At 62.4% G+C, this 12,715-nt stretch overlaps 2 protein-coding genes across 3 annotated transcripts in view; both read right to left on the minus strand.

Moving 5' to 3' along the window:
* Positions 1-298: 298 nt before the first annotated feature.
* Positions 299-2,321, minus strand: HSPB1 (heat shock protein family B (small) member 1). Its single transcript, XM_068909609.1, has 3 exons — positions 1,571-2,321; positions 852-915; positions 299-633 (listed from the first exon to the last, which is right to left on the minus strand). The coding sequence occupies exons 1-3, from the start codon at positions 1,929-1,931 to the stop codon at positions 465-467; spliced, it is 594 nt and encodes a 197-aa protein (XP_068765710.1). The 5' UTR covers positions 1,932-2,321; the 3' UTR covers positions 299-464.
* A 6,898-nt stretch (positions 2,322-9,219) lies between these two features.
* The window catches only part of SRRM3 (serine/arginine repetitive matrix 3), a 36,856-nt gene continuing 33,360 nt past the window's right edge, over positions 9,220-12,715 (minus strand). For both annotated transcript variants that reach the window (XM_068910278.1, XM_068910279.1), the window contains exon 15: positions 9,220-9,519. In XM_068910278.1, the coding sequence (XP_068766379.1) occupies positions 9,303-9,519 (217 nt within the window). In that variant the 3' untranslated portion in view covers positions 9,220-9,302. The remainder of the gene's footprint in view (positions 9,520-12,715) is intronic.

Raw genomic sequence — 12,715 nt, forward strand, 5'->3', positions numbered from 1 at the left:
ATGTGGGATATTGGAGACCTGGGATATTGGAGACCCGGGATATCAGAGGATGGGGAAGGCGTGAGTGCAGGCAGGGTCTGTGCCCCATCCAAAAGCTGTGCTGGACCCCGGCAACACCCACACGTGCCCCGTCATGGCCAGCACCACCAGCTCAGTCAGCCGTGCCGGAGGGGAGCCCAGGCGCCCACGGCACGGGTCCCAGCCCGGTGCCCCCGCGGCACGGGTCCCAGCCCACCAGGCCTGCTGCCCACGGGACGCAGGGCACCAGGCGGCTTTATTTCATGGCTGTTTATTCCGATTGATTCTACTTTTTTCTTCTCCTTTATTTGAGACACGCAGTGATGGGGTGAGTACAAAATACAGAGTAAAAAGGGGGATGAAAGCGGGGGGTGGCGTGAGGAGCTATTTTGTGCAGGGCAGCGGCGCAGGCAGCGGCTTCTCTCCCTCCTTCTCCTCGGTTCCGGCTACTTCTTGGCTGGCTCCTCTGCTTTCTTGCCTTGGCTCTCGACGGTGACGGGGATGGTGATTTCAGCGGACTGGATGGCCGGCTTGGGCAGGGGCGCTTCCACAGTGAGCATGCCGTCCGGGGAGAGGGAGGAGCGCACGGCCGTGGCGTCGACGCCGGGCGGGAGGCTGCGGGCAGGAGAGCGGGGGTCAGCACCGTGAGGCCCCGGCCCCGGGGCTTTTCACAGCCCCAATTTTTTTTGGCTACGGTCCTCCCCGTTTGGGCTAGCAACAACCCCAGCTCGCCCAGAGGAGGCACCAGAGGGGATGGGGCAGGACCTGGTGGATGGGAGAGGTGCCCAAAGGGGTCAGGGGCTGCCAGGGTCCTGTCTCACTCTGGCACTTACGTGTATTTTCGGGTGAAGCAGCGGGAGATGAAGCCGTGTTCATCCTGCTTCTCCTCGTGTTTCCCTGGAAGAAAAAGAAAAGCCAGGACAGGGTGAAGCCTGCTGGCGGGGCACCGCGGCGGGAAAGGCCTCTGCATTCAAGGGTCCACCATGCCCAGGGCAGCACCCTGGTGCGGTGCCTCGGGGAGGCGGGGGGCCAGGTGGCCCCCCCTGGCCAGGCAGGAGTGGGACGGGTGCTGCGGGGGGGACGGCACGGGGGATTCACCTTTGCTCCCCACCGAGCCAGGGACGGGCACAAGGCGACAGGCAGTGGGTTTCTCTGCCTTGACAGCAGGCCGGAGCGGCGCTGTGCAATGGCAGCGGGGGGTTTCCTGGGCTGCCCTCCCCTTCCTGCATCCCCAGCACGGGGGACTGGGCCTCCACGGGGACGTCCCCGAATCCCAGGGCCGCGAGCTGCTCCTGGCAGCGGGGACCAAACCCGGCTGCAGGGGTGGCAGCCCAGCTCTGCACCCCAGCTGGCCCCAAGGCCTCGAGCGGGGCGCCCAAATCCCACCGGCTGGGGGACCGCAGCCCGGACCCCGCCGGCGCTGCGGGGTGGGGGGTAAACGCACGGGGCCGGCCACGGCCGCCAGCCCCCAGCTGCCCACACCGTCGCCCCGCCGCTTCCCTCCGCTCGCTCGGCCAGCGAAACCGGCCGCTGCCGCGCGGCGAGGACTCACCGGTGATCTCCACGATGTTGTCCTTGGTCTTGACCACCAGCTCTTCGGGGGCGAAGTGGTTGACGTCCAGGGTGACCTTCCAGCTGTCGGCGGTGTGGCGGATCTCGGAGATGCCGCTGCTGAGCTGCCGGGTGAGCGCCCGGCCGTAGGCCGAGCCCGCCGCGGGCACCAGCGGGCTCTCGCTGGGCAGCAGCCGGTAGTAGCCCGGCCAGGCGCTGCCGCTCGGCCACTTGTACCAGTCCTCGGGGATGTGGGGCATCCCGAAGGACTGGTCGAAGAGGCGGCTGCCGTGGTACCAGTCCCGGAAGGGGTCCCAGCTGGGGCTGCGCAGGAAGGTGAAGGGCACGCGGCGCTCGGCCATGTTGCACGGTGCGGAGGGCTGCCGGGGCTGCGGCTCCTGCCGGGGCGGCGCCGGGGGCCTTATGAAGAGGGCGGGCGGTTATTTTTAGCCAGGCATCTCAGCTGGCTATTAATGGAAATTGCAGCAGGGGCCGGGAAGGGCCGAGAAGCGGCCGGAGGAGGGCCGAGGAGGCGGGGGGGGAGGAGGAGGAGGAGGAGGAGGAAGCCGGCGCTGCCAACTTTCCCAGGCCGGAGCGGCCGCGCACAGCCGCCAGTGCCCCGGCACCCCGCGGCCTCCCCGCGCCCCGGCAGGCCGCTGCTCCCGGCCTCTCCCGTTAAAAAAACCTGGCAGGGCGGCGGGAGGCAGCGCGGCGCGCCGGGGCCTCAGCCAGCAGCCGCCCCCCCCTCCCCCCCGGCGCTGCCGCTGCCAGAAGCTTCTGGAGCGTCGGAGGCCGGCGGCGGCCCGGCCGGCAGCCGTGCTGCTGCCCTCCCGGCCGCGGCACGGCGCCCCTAAAGCCAGCCGGCTCTGTCCGAGGCGGCCGGGGGGGGGACAGTCCCGGCCCCAGGAGGGGCTGCCGGGGGCTGCCGGCGGTTGACGGGGGGGGTGACAGGGGCTGGTGACAGCTCATGGGGCCAGTAGGGGCTGGTGGGGCTGATGGGGGTTAACCGGGGCCGGTGGAGGCTGATGGGCGCCAGAAGGGGTTGGTGGGGCTGATGGGGCCCAGTGAGGGGTCAGTGCAGGTAGATGAGGCGCCATGAGGGCCGATGGGGCTTGACGGGGGCCAAAGGAGACTAACGGGGGCTGCCGGGGGCTCGGAAGGCCCAACGGGGGCACTTGCGGCCAGTGGGGCTGATGGAGAGCGATGGGGGCTGAGGGGGGTGGTGGCCGCTCCGGGACAAGGGGAGGACGGCTCCCTCCCGGAGCCCTTTGCCCTCACGTTCACCCTCCAGCCAGGGAGGCCTGCCTGCCGCCTGGAGAGCGATGCCGAGACCCCCCCCCCCCCATCCCCTTCCCAAATCCAGCGGGACCTTCCAGGCCCCCCCCCCCCCGGCAGCCCCCCGCCGGGGAGGTGCCTCCCCAGGGCTGAGCTTGGACTTCAACCTCAGGCCACCTTTTCATTCCTCCCCCCACCCCCAACTCCCCTCCCAGCTCGCTGCAGCCTCAGCCCTTTGCTTTTGAGGCCCAGCGCTAAAATTTCGCCTCTTCGTCCCATATTTTGACCCATATTCTGCCTATGAATCAGTTCATGGCAGCCCCAGAAAACCAGGTCCCGGGGCCCGACGAGGGGTGAGGCCAGGGCGGCGGGAAGGAGGCTCTCGCCCAGCGGCCTGTCCCCGGCCGACACCAGGGGAAGGGGTGTAGCTGAGACCTGATGCACTCACTGCAGGGATGCACGAACACAGAGATCCCCTCCCAGCAGGACGCAGGGCACTGATGGGGCCGTGGTGATGACCGGAGAGGGGGGGATGCCCTGGCAGGGGTGCAGATTTTGGGGAAGGGGAAGGAGGGGGGGGTCCCCCCATGACCACCGCAGTGGGGTGCCAGCACCCACCTCCACATGCTGCAGCCGCTGGCAAACCCTTTTGTTTGGGGAAGGGGAGCTGCTGGGAGAGCCGGCGTGTTGCCATGGAAACCACGCAGAATTGGTGGGGGGGGGGAATGGATAAAAGCAGCCGAATCGGGTAGAGCTGGATGCGGAGGGCCGCATCCTGCCGGGGAGCTGGCAGGGAGCCCCGTGGGGACGGGGGGAGGCGGTAGGCGCCGGAGGGGCCGCGCGGATGGGAGGGAGGCGAGGAGGGAGCGCGACGGGGCGGCGGGGTGGGGGGGGACGCGGAGGCCGAGCAGGGAGGCAGAGGACAGAGCGCCGGAGCCCGGGAAGGGCTGCGGCGAGACAGCGGGGTTAACGCCGTGCCAGCCCCCGCGCCGCGGCCTCGCTGACAACAACCTGCTCCGGGCCCGGCAGAGTCATTTACAATATATACTGTATGTTTTATTATAACTGAACCAGCTCACCGAATCTACAGCTGTACTCACAATCCGGAAAAAAAAAAAAAAAAAAAACCCAAGAGAGAGCGCGCGCGCGCGAGGAAAACACTGAAGTATTCCTGCGGAGTATTTGTTCCAGTTAGCTCCCTCCGCGGGCAGGAGACAGGGACTGTAAAAGAGGAAGACTGGAAATTTTCCCTGATGTGCTGTCTTTGTCGGTGCTGGCGCTGCAGCCGGGTTGCTGTCGCAGAGCAGGACTCGGGCTGGCGGGGGGGCTCGGGGACACCACCGCCGGGGACAGGCGCTGGGGTTGGGGGGGCGTGCAGGCGGCAGAGCCCCCCACCCCGCTCCCCGGCCGCTGCCTCTGCTCAGGAGGGGGGTGAAGAGGGAGAAGAGGCCAAAATTGCAGCGTTTTGGGGCGCACGGGGTTGCTGGCACAGTGTGTGTCCAACCTAGGCGCCTTGTCGGGGGCTGGCAACGGCCCTCCTCAGGCTGGTGTAAAAATGCCACAAAATAAACCCTCTCCAGTGGTTCAAACTCTGATTTTTTTTTTTTTGTCTCGATCAGGCATTTTGGGGCTCCCACAGGCAGTCTGAGACCGGTGCAAGGCGGCAGCAGGAGCCCACAGCTGAGGCTGCCCCTGCTCCAGCGCAGCGGGCGAGCGGGTGCAAAACGCCCCCGCAACCTGTCCAGGAGATGCTGGCGGGGCTGGGGGGGCTGCAAGGAGGAGACGAGCCACGGTGCCAGCAGGGCACCGCGCAGGAAACCCACAGGGACCGGGGAGGGCAAGGCACGGCCCGACCGTGCTGTGCTGCCCGGGGCTGCCACGCTGTGGCTTGCAGAAACATCATCCCTACGAGCCCTTGCGGCTCACCCTTGTCTCTGCATCGCCCAGGCCCACTGCACCCCCTTCTCCAGCTTTGCAACGGGGCATCTCGGGACATCGGGCAGGCCAGGCCCACAGACAGCTGGGGCAAGCTGGTCCGCAGCCGCCACGGTCGCCAGCGCCCCGGGAACGCCCCGTCCCAGCCAGGGAGCCCTGCGCAGGGAAGCGAGGGGTTATGCCACGGCACTCCTGCCACCTGCGCCCGGCCGGACCGTGTGCCCCAGCACGCTGCCGGGGTGCTGCCCTGCCCGGGGCTTTCAGGTTAATATGCTGGAACAAGCCAAGCAATTGAGAAACACAATCGTTTCTCCTTCTTACCTGTTAAATCCATTTCTAATTGCTTTTCTTTTCTGGGCAATTGGTTCAGCTCCTTTCCAGATCAGGCGCACCAGCCTGGAATCGCAATGAGGCCCCGTCTCTCCCTGGTCCCTGCCCAACCTTCAGCACCTCTGGGAGGTATCTGTGAGGCTTTGTCACGTCCTCGCACAAAGGAACATTTGCCAGGAAGCAAATTTTGCTGCAGACAGCAGCCACCTCCAGCGGGGGAAGAGGGTCTGCTAGCTGAGCAAGTGCAGCAGGACTGGCTGCATGGAGAGACAGGCTGTGAAACCACGGAGCTTGGCTCAGGAGATGATCCAAGCCTTGGAGATAGTTCTCCAAGGTCTGGTGAATTGTCCTGGCCTCAGCACAAACATTAGTCACTGCCTGCCTAGAAGGAGCCAGTTTCTCAAAGCAGCCTGTGCTGGGCTTGGAAGATGAACCTGAGGCTCTTGTCTCCGTACCAAACAGCTGTGCCCAGACCCTCCCCCTTTCATCCCACCCTGCTTGGCCCCAGGTGCCCTGGAGCACCTCCATCACCCAACCCCAAATGCAGGCCCCTCTCTATCCTCCCAGCCTGACTCCTCTGTTTCTCAATTTGGCTCCGTTTCTCCAGTGGCAGTTTTGGAAAGGGGAGTACAAGGGACTCTGCTGGCTGGGCAAACCGTGACCACCCCCGCCCTGCACAGCAGCGGCCGGCCCCAGATGCAATCCTGGCTTAACTCATATTCCTGCCTCCTGAGACCTTCAATTCATCATGCAGTAGCCATGGACTAACAAAGCCTTTGCATTATAGGCTGAGCAGGATTCAAAAAGGATGACCTGGTCCTACCAATCCCCTCGAGCCAGCCAGGCAGGCTGGAAACTAATGTCAAGAGAGATTGACAAAGCCCAGCTTTCAATCTGGGGGCAATGGGTTAATCCGGGCAGCTGCTCTCTCCACCAAAGGAGGCTCATCTGTATCGTCTTTCTCCAGTGAGGCAGAAAATGCGTGGCCCATGCAGATTAAATGCAAACAGCCCCAGGGTGCTGTCATGCAGGAGCAAGCCCTCCTGCCGTCCTCAGCTCCTGGGCAGCTGAGAAGAGCTTTTTGGAAAATCAACAGAAGGAAAGCTCTGCAAAACCAGGGCTACCAGCTAGCATCCCAGCTCTGCCGCTTCTCAGCAAAGTCCCATACTCACGGGACCCTCCTCCCTCTCTTTTTGGAACCTAAGCTGACATCCAAGCTGTGTCCTGCTGCTGCTCAAGGAGCTTCAGCAACTGCCTGGCCTAGGCTGAGAGAGGGGAGGCAACGGGACCGGGAGCCAAAAGTGGCCATAGTGGCTGGGGCAGATCCTGCCTGCTCTGCACTGCTGTGTCCTGCTCACCTGTGTCCTTCACCACCCTGAATTGCAGCTACCCCACATATGCCAACGAAGGGCAACCAGTGGCAGCATCATCCAGAAAGGGAGTCGAAGCCTTCAGTGAGGGCTGTACTTCCTGGGGAGAGGGCTGTACTGTGAATTGGGGGGGGGAAACCGCACCCGAGGAACAAGCCACACAACTGGAAGGTGGGTCAGGAGCCCCGGCTGTGAGATAGAAGTGGCATCGAGACCAGATCTGGGCCAGGTAGTGGGTCATGAACTTAGATAAGGAGGTTGGGGGGGGGGAGGGGGACTGCAGACCCAACACAGGGAAAGAAGTGGGCTTGTGCTGCTGAAGCTGGGGGCCTGCTGGACTAGATTCATTTCTCCCCACGTGGGCAGCATCTCAAGCCCTTGTCCTTTGGCACCACCTCACCCCACTCCAGTGTCCCTACATGCAGCTACAGTCCCTGAGCAGGGAAGAGGCCATGACACTGCACGGCCGCTTGGGGAATGGACCCCGAGGAGTTTATTCTGCTCCAGGGGATGCTCTGAGAAGGTGTCTTCATGCAACGGATCTTCCTAGTGTGGCTCCATGCATGAACCTGGGTATCTTAAAGAAAAAAGTATGCGAGAAAGGGAAGGGCATGAGGACAACTGCCCGGTCCTCTAGGGCTTCCCGGTTTTGCAGGGAGGGGAGTGAGGCCTGTTGGGAGACACACCGCAGGAGCAGCTCAGCTCTGGGCTCGCATGCCGTCTCACATGGCTCCCGGTGCTACTATGTGCCCACACAAAAGCAAAGGAGAAGGGGGGGCTGGACGCCAATGGCCTAGGGACGAGAACAGGGTGCTGAGGCTTTTGGGACCTGGGCTTTTTTTCCAGCTCTGCCCTAGAGGGACAAGGGACAGGCAGCCCAGGCACTGGCCCCAGCACAGGGGCTTGCGCCTACTACTGCTGGAGGACTATGGGCAGTGCAGGGGACATTGTTTCCTCTTTGTTTTCTTCTCCATCAGAAAATATAGAGATACTGGGTCAGACAGGGACTGTGTTGCCAAATCTTCTGCAAGAGATGTCAGGATCACCAAAAGCAAGGGAAAAGCAGCCTGTCCCCCTATGAGCTGGGCACCCACGTGAGAACACCTTGCTCTCCCAAGTCCTGCGGCCTGAGTCCCACATCCACCTCCAGACTTGCACCTTCTCCCCTCTGGCCTCCCAACCCAGCTGCAGTCTTCCGTGTGCTCTTCCTCTTGGGGAAAGCTGCCTGCTAACATTTCATGGCCCTAAACTCCTGCTTTCCAGCCAGTCTCCCTCTTAGCTTGGCCTCAAGGAGCCAGCGCACAGCTCCCCTCCACGCAGCGTCTCCCAGGGCTAAGGAAGGGGAGACCCCAGGGACCCCAGCCACAGCGGGGTAGATGGTCCTGGGGATTTTGTTCTGCAAGGAGATGCAGGATGAAAAGAAACCCACGGGAAAAGCAGCCCCGAAGATGGAAGACCCCTCCTCAGTCCTCTGCCTGCTATGGGCATGCTGGAGAGCACCAGCACGGTACCCTCGCTGTCCCCCACCAGTGTGATGCCACAGACCACTGCCATGCCGAGCCCCATCTGCCCCGGGGGACAGGAGAGGCCGTGGCATTGCACCAAGGGTGGTGCACAGCAGAAGAGCCCCGGAGCTTTCAGCTGACCTGCCAGGGCAAGATGGACTGGGCCCACAAGCCCCGGGCCAGCACTTTGGGTAGCCGTGCCGGACCGGCAGGGCCAGGTCCTGAGCTGAGAAGAGCAGCATGAACCCATGTGGGGTGGCCCGGCAGACCTCCCCATCTGGGAACAGACTGCTGAGGCTGAAGGCAACGTCGGGCTCCTCTTCGCACCTGGCTTTGGAGACGGGCAGAAGTCTCGGTGCTGGAGCGGGGCACGCTGGCAGCAGCGGTGGCGATCTTTGTTCATTGGTGGCTCTCAGTGTGCTTGGGCCTGGCAGGGCCCCCAAAACAGTTCACGTTGCCTCTGCCTCCAAGAGTACAAGCCCGGGAGGCCCGCGGGAGCATGGGTAAGTCAGCAATGCCATGTGGAAGCAGCACTTCCTCTTCTTTGCCAGTGCCGGCGGTGGAAAGGCTGGGCTCTCCTCTGGACTGCATCACTCCCTTCAATTAAGCATTGGCTCCAGAAACCCCTTCCTCATCCTTTTCCCCTCCCCAACCTCCCCAAGGATACACTTGTGCTAAAAGAAATCAAACAGATCAAAGAAAGCATGAGGGCCTCTCGCTGGCTGGAGCAAGCGAAATAGGGACCCAGGGCACATGGGGCCAGCGAGCTCCTTGCTCCCGCAGGCTCCCCAGCTGCCACGCGCCAGCTCAGTCCAAGGTCTTTGCTAAGCAATTTGTTCCCTCGCTCTGTGCTTGCCCACCCCGTCCCTCCCCACCCTCGTGTTTGCAGAAATCAAGAGATACTCCCCCCTCCCTTTCCCACCCCCAAAATATCCTGGAGGTTTGGAGTCCACCCTGTCCCAGCCAGAGGGGCTGCACAACCCAGTCACCGCAGGCCATGCAAGGATGTGCGTGGATCTGGCCGACTTTTCCATCAGGTCTCTGCTTTCCCCAGCCATGAGGTCCATCTCATAGCAGCTCCCAGGTTTTTTCCGCCTTCCTGGTGGTGCTGGTTCGGGGGCTCCCCCAGGATGGGGCAGAGGGGGACCCTCGGGGCGAGTCGGCTCCGTCCCTGCTCAGGGTGACGGGGAAGACGTGGCGTGCGGCAGCGGGGTGGGCACGATGAGGCTGGTGTTGGCTGCCCCACGGGAGCTGGGGCTTGGGGGTGCCGGCGAGGAAGGCTGGGGGGGCTGCATCCAGCGGCGCCGTGCCCCGCGGCTCAGAAGCCCGCGCTCTCCGAGCTGCTGCGGCTGTTGTAGCTGGGGCTGCGGCTGGGGCTCCGCGAGCGGCTCAAAGGGCTGCGAGTCCGGCTGCGGCTGCGGCTGGTGCTGTAGCTGTCGTAGCTGTGGCTCCGGCTCCGGCTGTACGAGTAGCTGCTCAGGGAGCTGGAGGACGAAGGGCTGGGGCGGTAGTAGGGAATGGGTCGCTTGCGAGCGCTGCAAATGGAAAAGGGAAACTGAGTCAGGCCCTGGGAGCAGCTCGGGGAGGGGGAGTGCGGGCCCATAGCCGCGGGGCTCGGACCAGCTGCGGGGTGACCTGCGGGTCCGCAGCTGCCCGGTGTCACCCCCTGCCTGCGCCCACCCGGCCCCGGCGGCCTCCCCGAGTCCCGTCTGCCCCCGCCACCACCCCGGGGTGTTAGTCCTGGATTAGGCAGCGACGAGGACAGAAAGTGAGCGAGTTAATGTGGCTTTTGTGTTTCCCAGACACCAAAGATTTAAAGCTGCTGAAAAAGAGAAGTCAGGGATTAGTGGGAGGCAGGATGCGGCGGCCGCCGGGAGAGCCGGGCTGCTGCAGGGGGCTGAGCCTGCCCTGGGGTCAGGCCCTCCCCACTGGCTCCTGAGGAAGAGGAGGGATGTGGGGAGGCCAGGGGAAAGGGGCAAAGGGAGATACAAGGGCGGAGACCCAGAGAGAGGGCAGGCGGGAGGGCAGGGGCTCTGGCGACCCTCTCACAGCACCCGCCTCAGCCCCTGCTGAGGGTCCTAGGGACGGCTGCCAGGCACTCCCGGCCTCCACGCCACCCTCCCGCCATGTGTGGCATCCTCACCATGGCCCCACAGCCTCTGCCTGCTGCCAGGGCCTCCATGCCTCCACCTGGGACGTGGGTGCTGCCTCCCTGTCTCCCTCTGGACTCCTGGGTCCCGGGGAGCACCACACCCTCTCCTTGGCCCTTTCGGCTGCACCTCATAACCCTCCAGGCAGCTCTGGGCACCTTCCAGGGTGGTTTCTGCCTGCCTTTCTCCCCTTCTCCCCAATTTCCTGGTAACCCTGCTGAGCCCTTCTCCCCCACAGGACTCGGCAAGGTGGGCACCAGTGAGAGCACCCGCATCCCCCAGGAGGATGCCAGCCCCAGAAAGCCACCCTGGTCGGGATGTCTTCCGGCCCCAGAGGCAGCTACGGGGGCCAAAAAGTGGCAGCAGACTGCCAGTGCGGAGCAGACCCTCGTCCCCTTCTCCCGGCCCTGCTCGGCACGGGGCGCGCCGGGGTGAGCAGTGTTAGTGGGACTGACAGAGAGAGACACACACGGCATGGACACGGCTTAGCACCGAAGGCCGCGTACAGCAAGTTCGAGGAGACACAGTGGGGTCCGGGGGGAAGAGGAGGAGGAAGAGTTGGGGAGGTTACCCTGCTAACCCGGCCTGCGGCGACGCTCTCCGAGAGGAACCTTGAGATGAAATGGAGAAGGAGATGTTGGTGTCATTGACGGAGGAGACAGGACTGCGCGGTGCTAGCCCACCCAGGGCTGGAGGGGAGAGCAGGTGGGCACTGAGGACAGGGTGGGAGGGAAAGGAAAAGTGTCCAGGGGCTCCTCATCAGGCTGCAGGGCTTGCCCAGATGTGGACAAGAAGGGCTGTGGCTTGCCCCCGCTGCTACCCTCTCCCTGGACTATCCTTCACCTTTATCTGGGCCTGAGACCCCAGGCTCGAAACGCTCTTTCCTTTCTGTGACTGAAAAAAAGGAAATGATACTTCTCCTTGTGACCCCCAGGCCCTGGGAGCCTGGGAGGTGAGGCTTTAAGGAAACCACCAAGCCTTGGAGAAGGCATGAAATGCCTTCCAGGAGCCCTGGATTGCTCTGTCCTGAGCCCCCTTAGCAAAGGTGGGACCAGTGTCTCTGGCCTCCCTCCAGCCCAAGAGCTGGGGCCAGTCCCTGCAGGGACCAAGGGCTGTCCCCTCAAACAGGGCCATGTGGCCCTTTCCTCCCACCTTTCTCAAGGTGTTTTGAAGCTGGGGCTAGAGTGAGCCCTGCCCTTCTCCTGCTGAGGTCTGCAGAGCTATAGCGGTGGAGGAGGATGAGGTGGGCCACATCTCCGCAGCAGCCCCATCTCCAGCAGCCTGGCAGCATGGTGCGTTGCCTTGCTCCTTATCTCAAGCCTCCAGGACTAATCCGCCAGACCTGTTGCCGTGCATCCCGGCCAACCAGCCCCAAAGAAACAGCAACTGGTGGCAGCTTCTAACGCCCCTGGAAAGCCTGGGCTTGTTACCAGCACCACAACAGAGACATGATGAGGAGGGGTCAAGAGAGGTGGCGAGGATGCAGAGCGAGACCCATATGTCCTGCTGGGGCAGCCTGGGACAAGAGTGTCTCGCTGTGGCCAAGCTCTGCAGGGGACAGCGGAGGGAGGACCAGGCTGCCCACTGCTACTGTGCCTTAGCCCTGCTGGCCTGGCACTGTGGGTCAGGATGCCATGAGCACAGCCCCAGCAGCAGCGCCACGTGGGTTCAGCACTATGTGCCCGGCCGTGCTTGGCTCTTGCAGCACCCTGATCCTCACGCAGCTACGCATGAGGAGGGGATGGGCACGGCCTGGTGAGCATATGTGCACACACATGGCTGCAGAGGTGTGTGAGTATGCATAGGTAGGTGCTTATGTGCGTTTGCATGTGTGCATGGTTAGGGATGGGCATTACGTGTTAAATGTATGACTGAGACTGTGTATGCGTGCTGCTTATCTACATGGCTTTGTGAATGAAAGCATGCATGCGTAGGTTGACATATGTTTGCCCCAACAGGGATTTTGTCCTGGGAGAGGAAGGGCCGCATCACCCTGGAGCAGCAAAGCCACTGTGTGGTACAGGGGCTGAGAAACCTTTATTTTGTGCTGTGAGGAGCTTTCCTGGCCCATATACTTTACAGGGAATCTATTAGTGGAAGCCTGCAAAGAGCTTTACAACAATATATGAGCAGTTATTTCTCCTATCTTCTCTCCTCAAAACTTCAGTCCAGCCAAGGCAAAAAAAATCCTCCCATACTGAGCTGATTTCTAAAAATCCAGCCACCTTCACATTACAGTCCCAGAGCTCGCAGCTGATAACAGCTCATGACAAATAGGTCAGAAAAGAGGTAATCTCAGCTCCACACTGGTAATGTCACCAGCGTTGAATGCTAACGAGATACTATATATGCATACCGTGTTTTGTCTGGCACTAAATATTGCCTGTCTTAGAGCCCAGGACCCTGAATCAATAGGATCTCAAGGAGGAGAAAACTGCATTTGGAGGGCAAGAGAGAAACACATTTGAGATAGTACCTTTTGCTGGAATATACATACACGATTTCAAAAACATTCATACTTTCTGTTTCTAAATGGGAAGATATCAGAAGTTTGTAATATTGGAGGCAGTCTGTCTGGTTA

The sequence above is a fragment of the Struthio camelus genome, chromosome 16 (assembly GCF_040807025.1).
Source record: "Struthio camelus isolate bStrCam1 chromosome 16, bStrCam1.hap1, whole genome shotgun sequence".
Taxonomy (NCBI): Eukaryota; Metazoa; Chordata; class Aves; order Struthioniformes; family Struthionidae; genus Struthio; species Struthio camelus.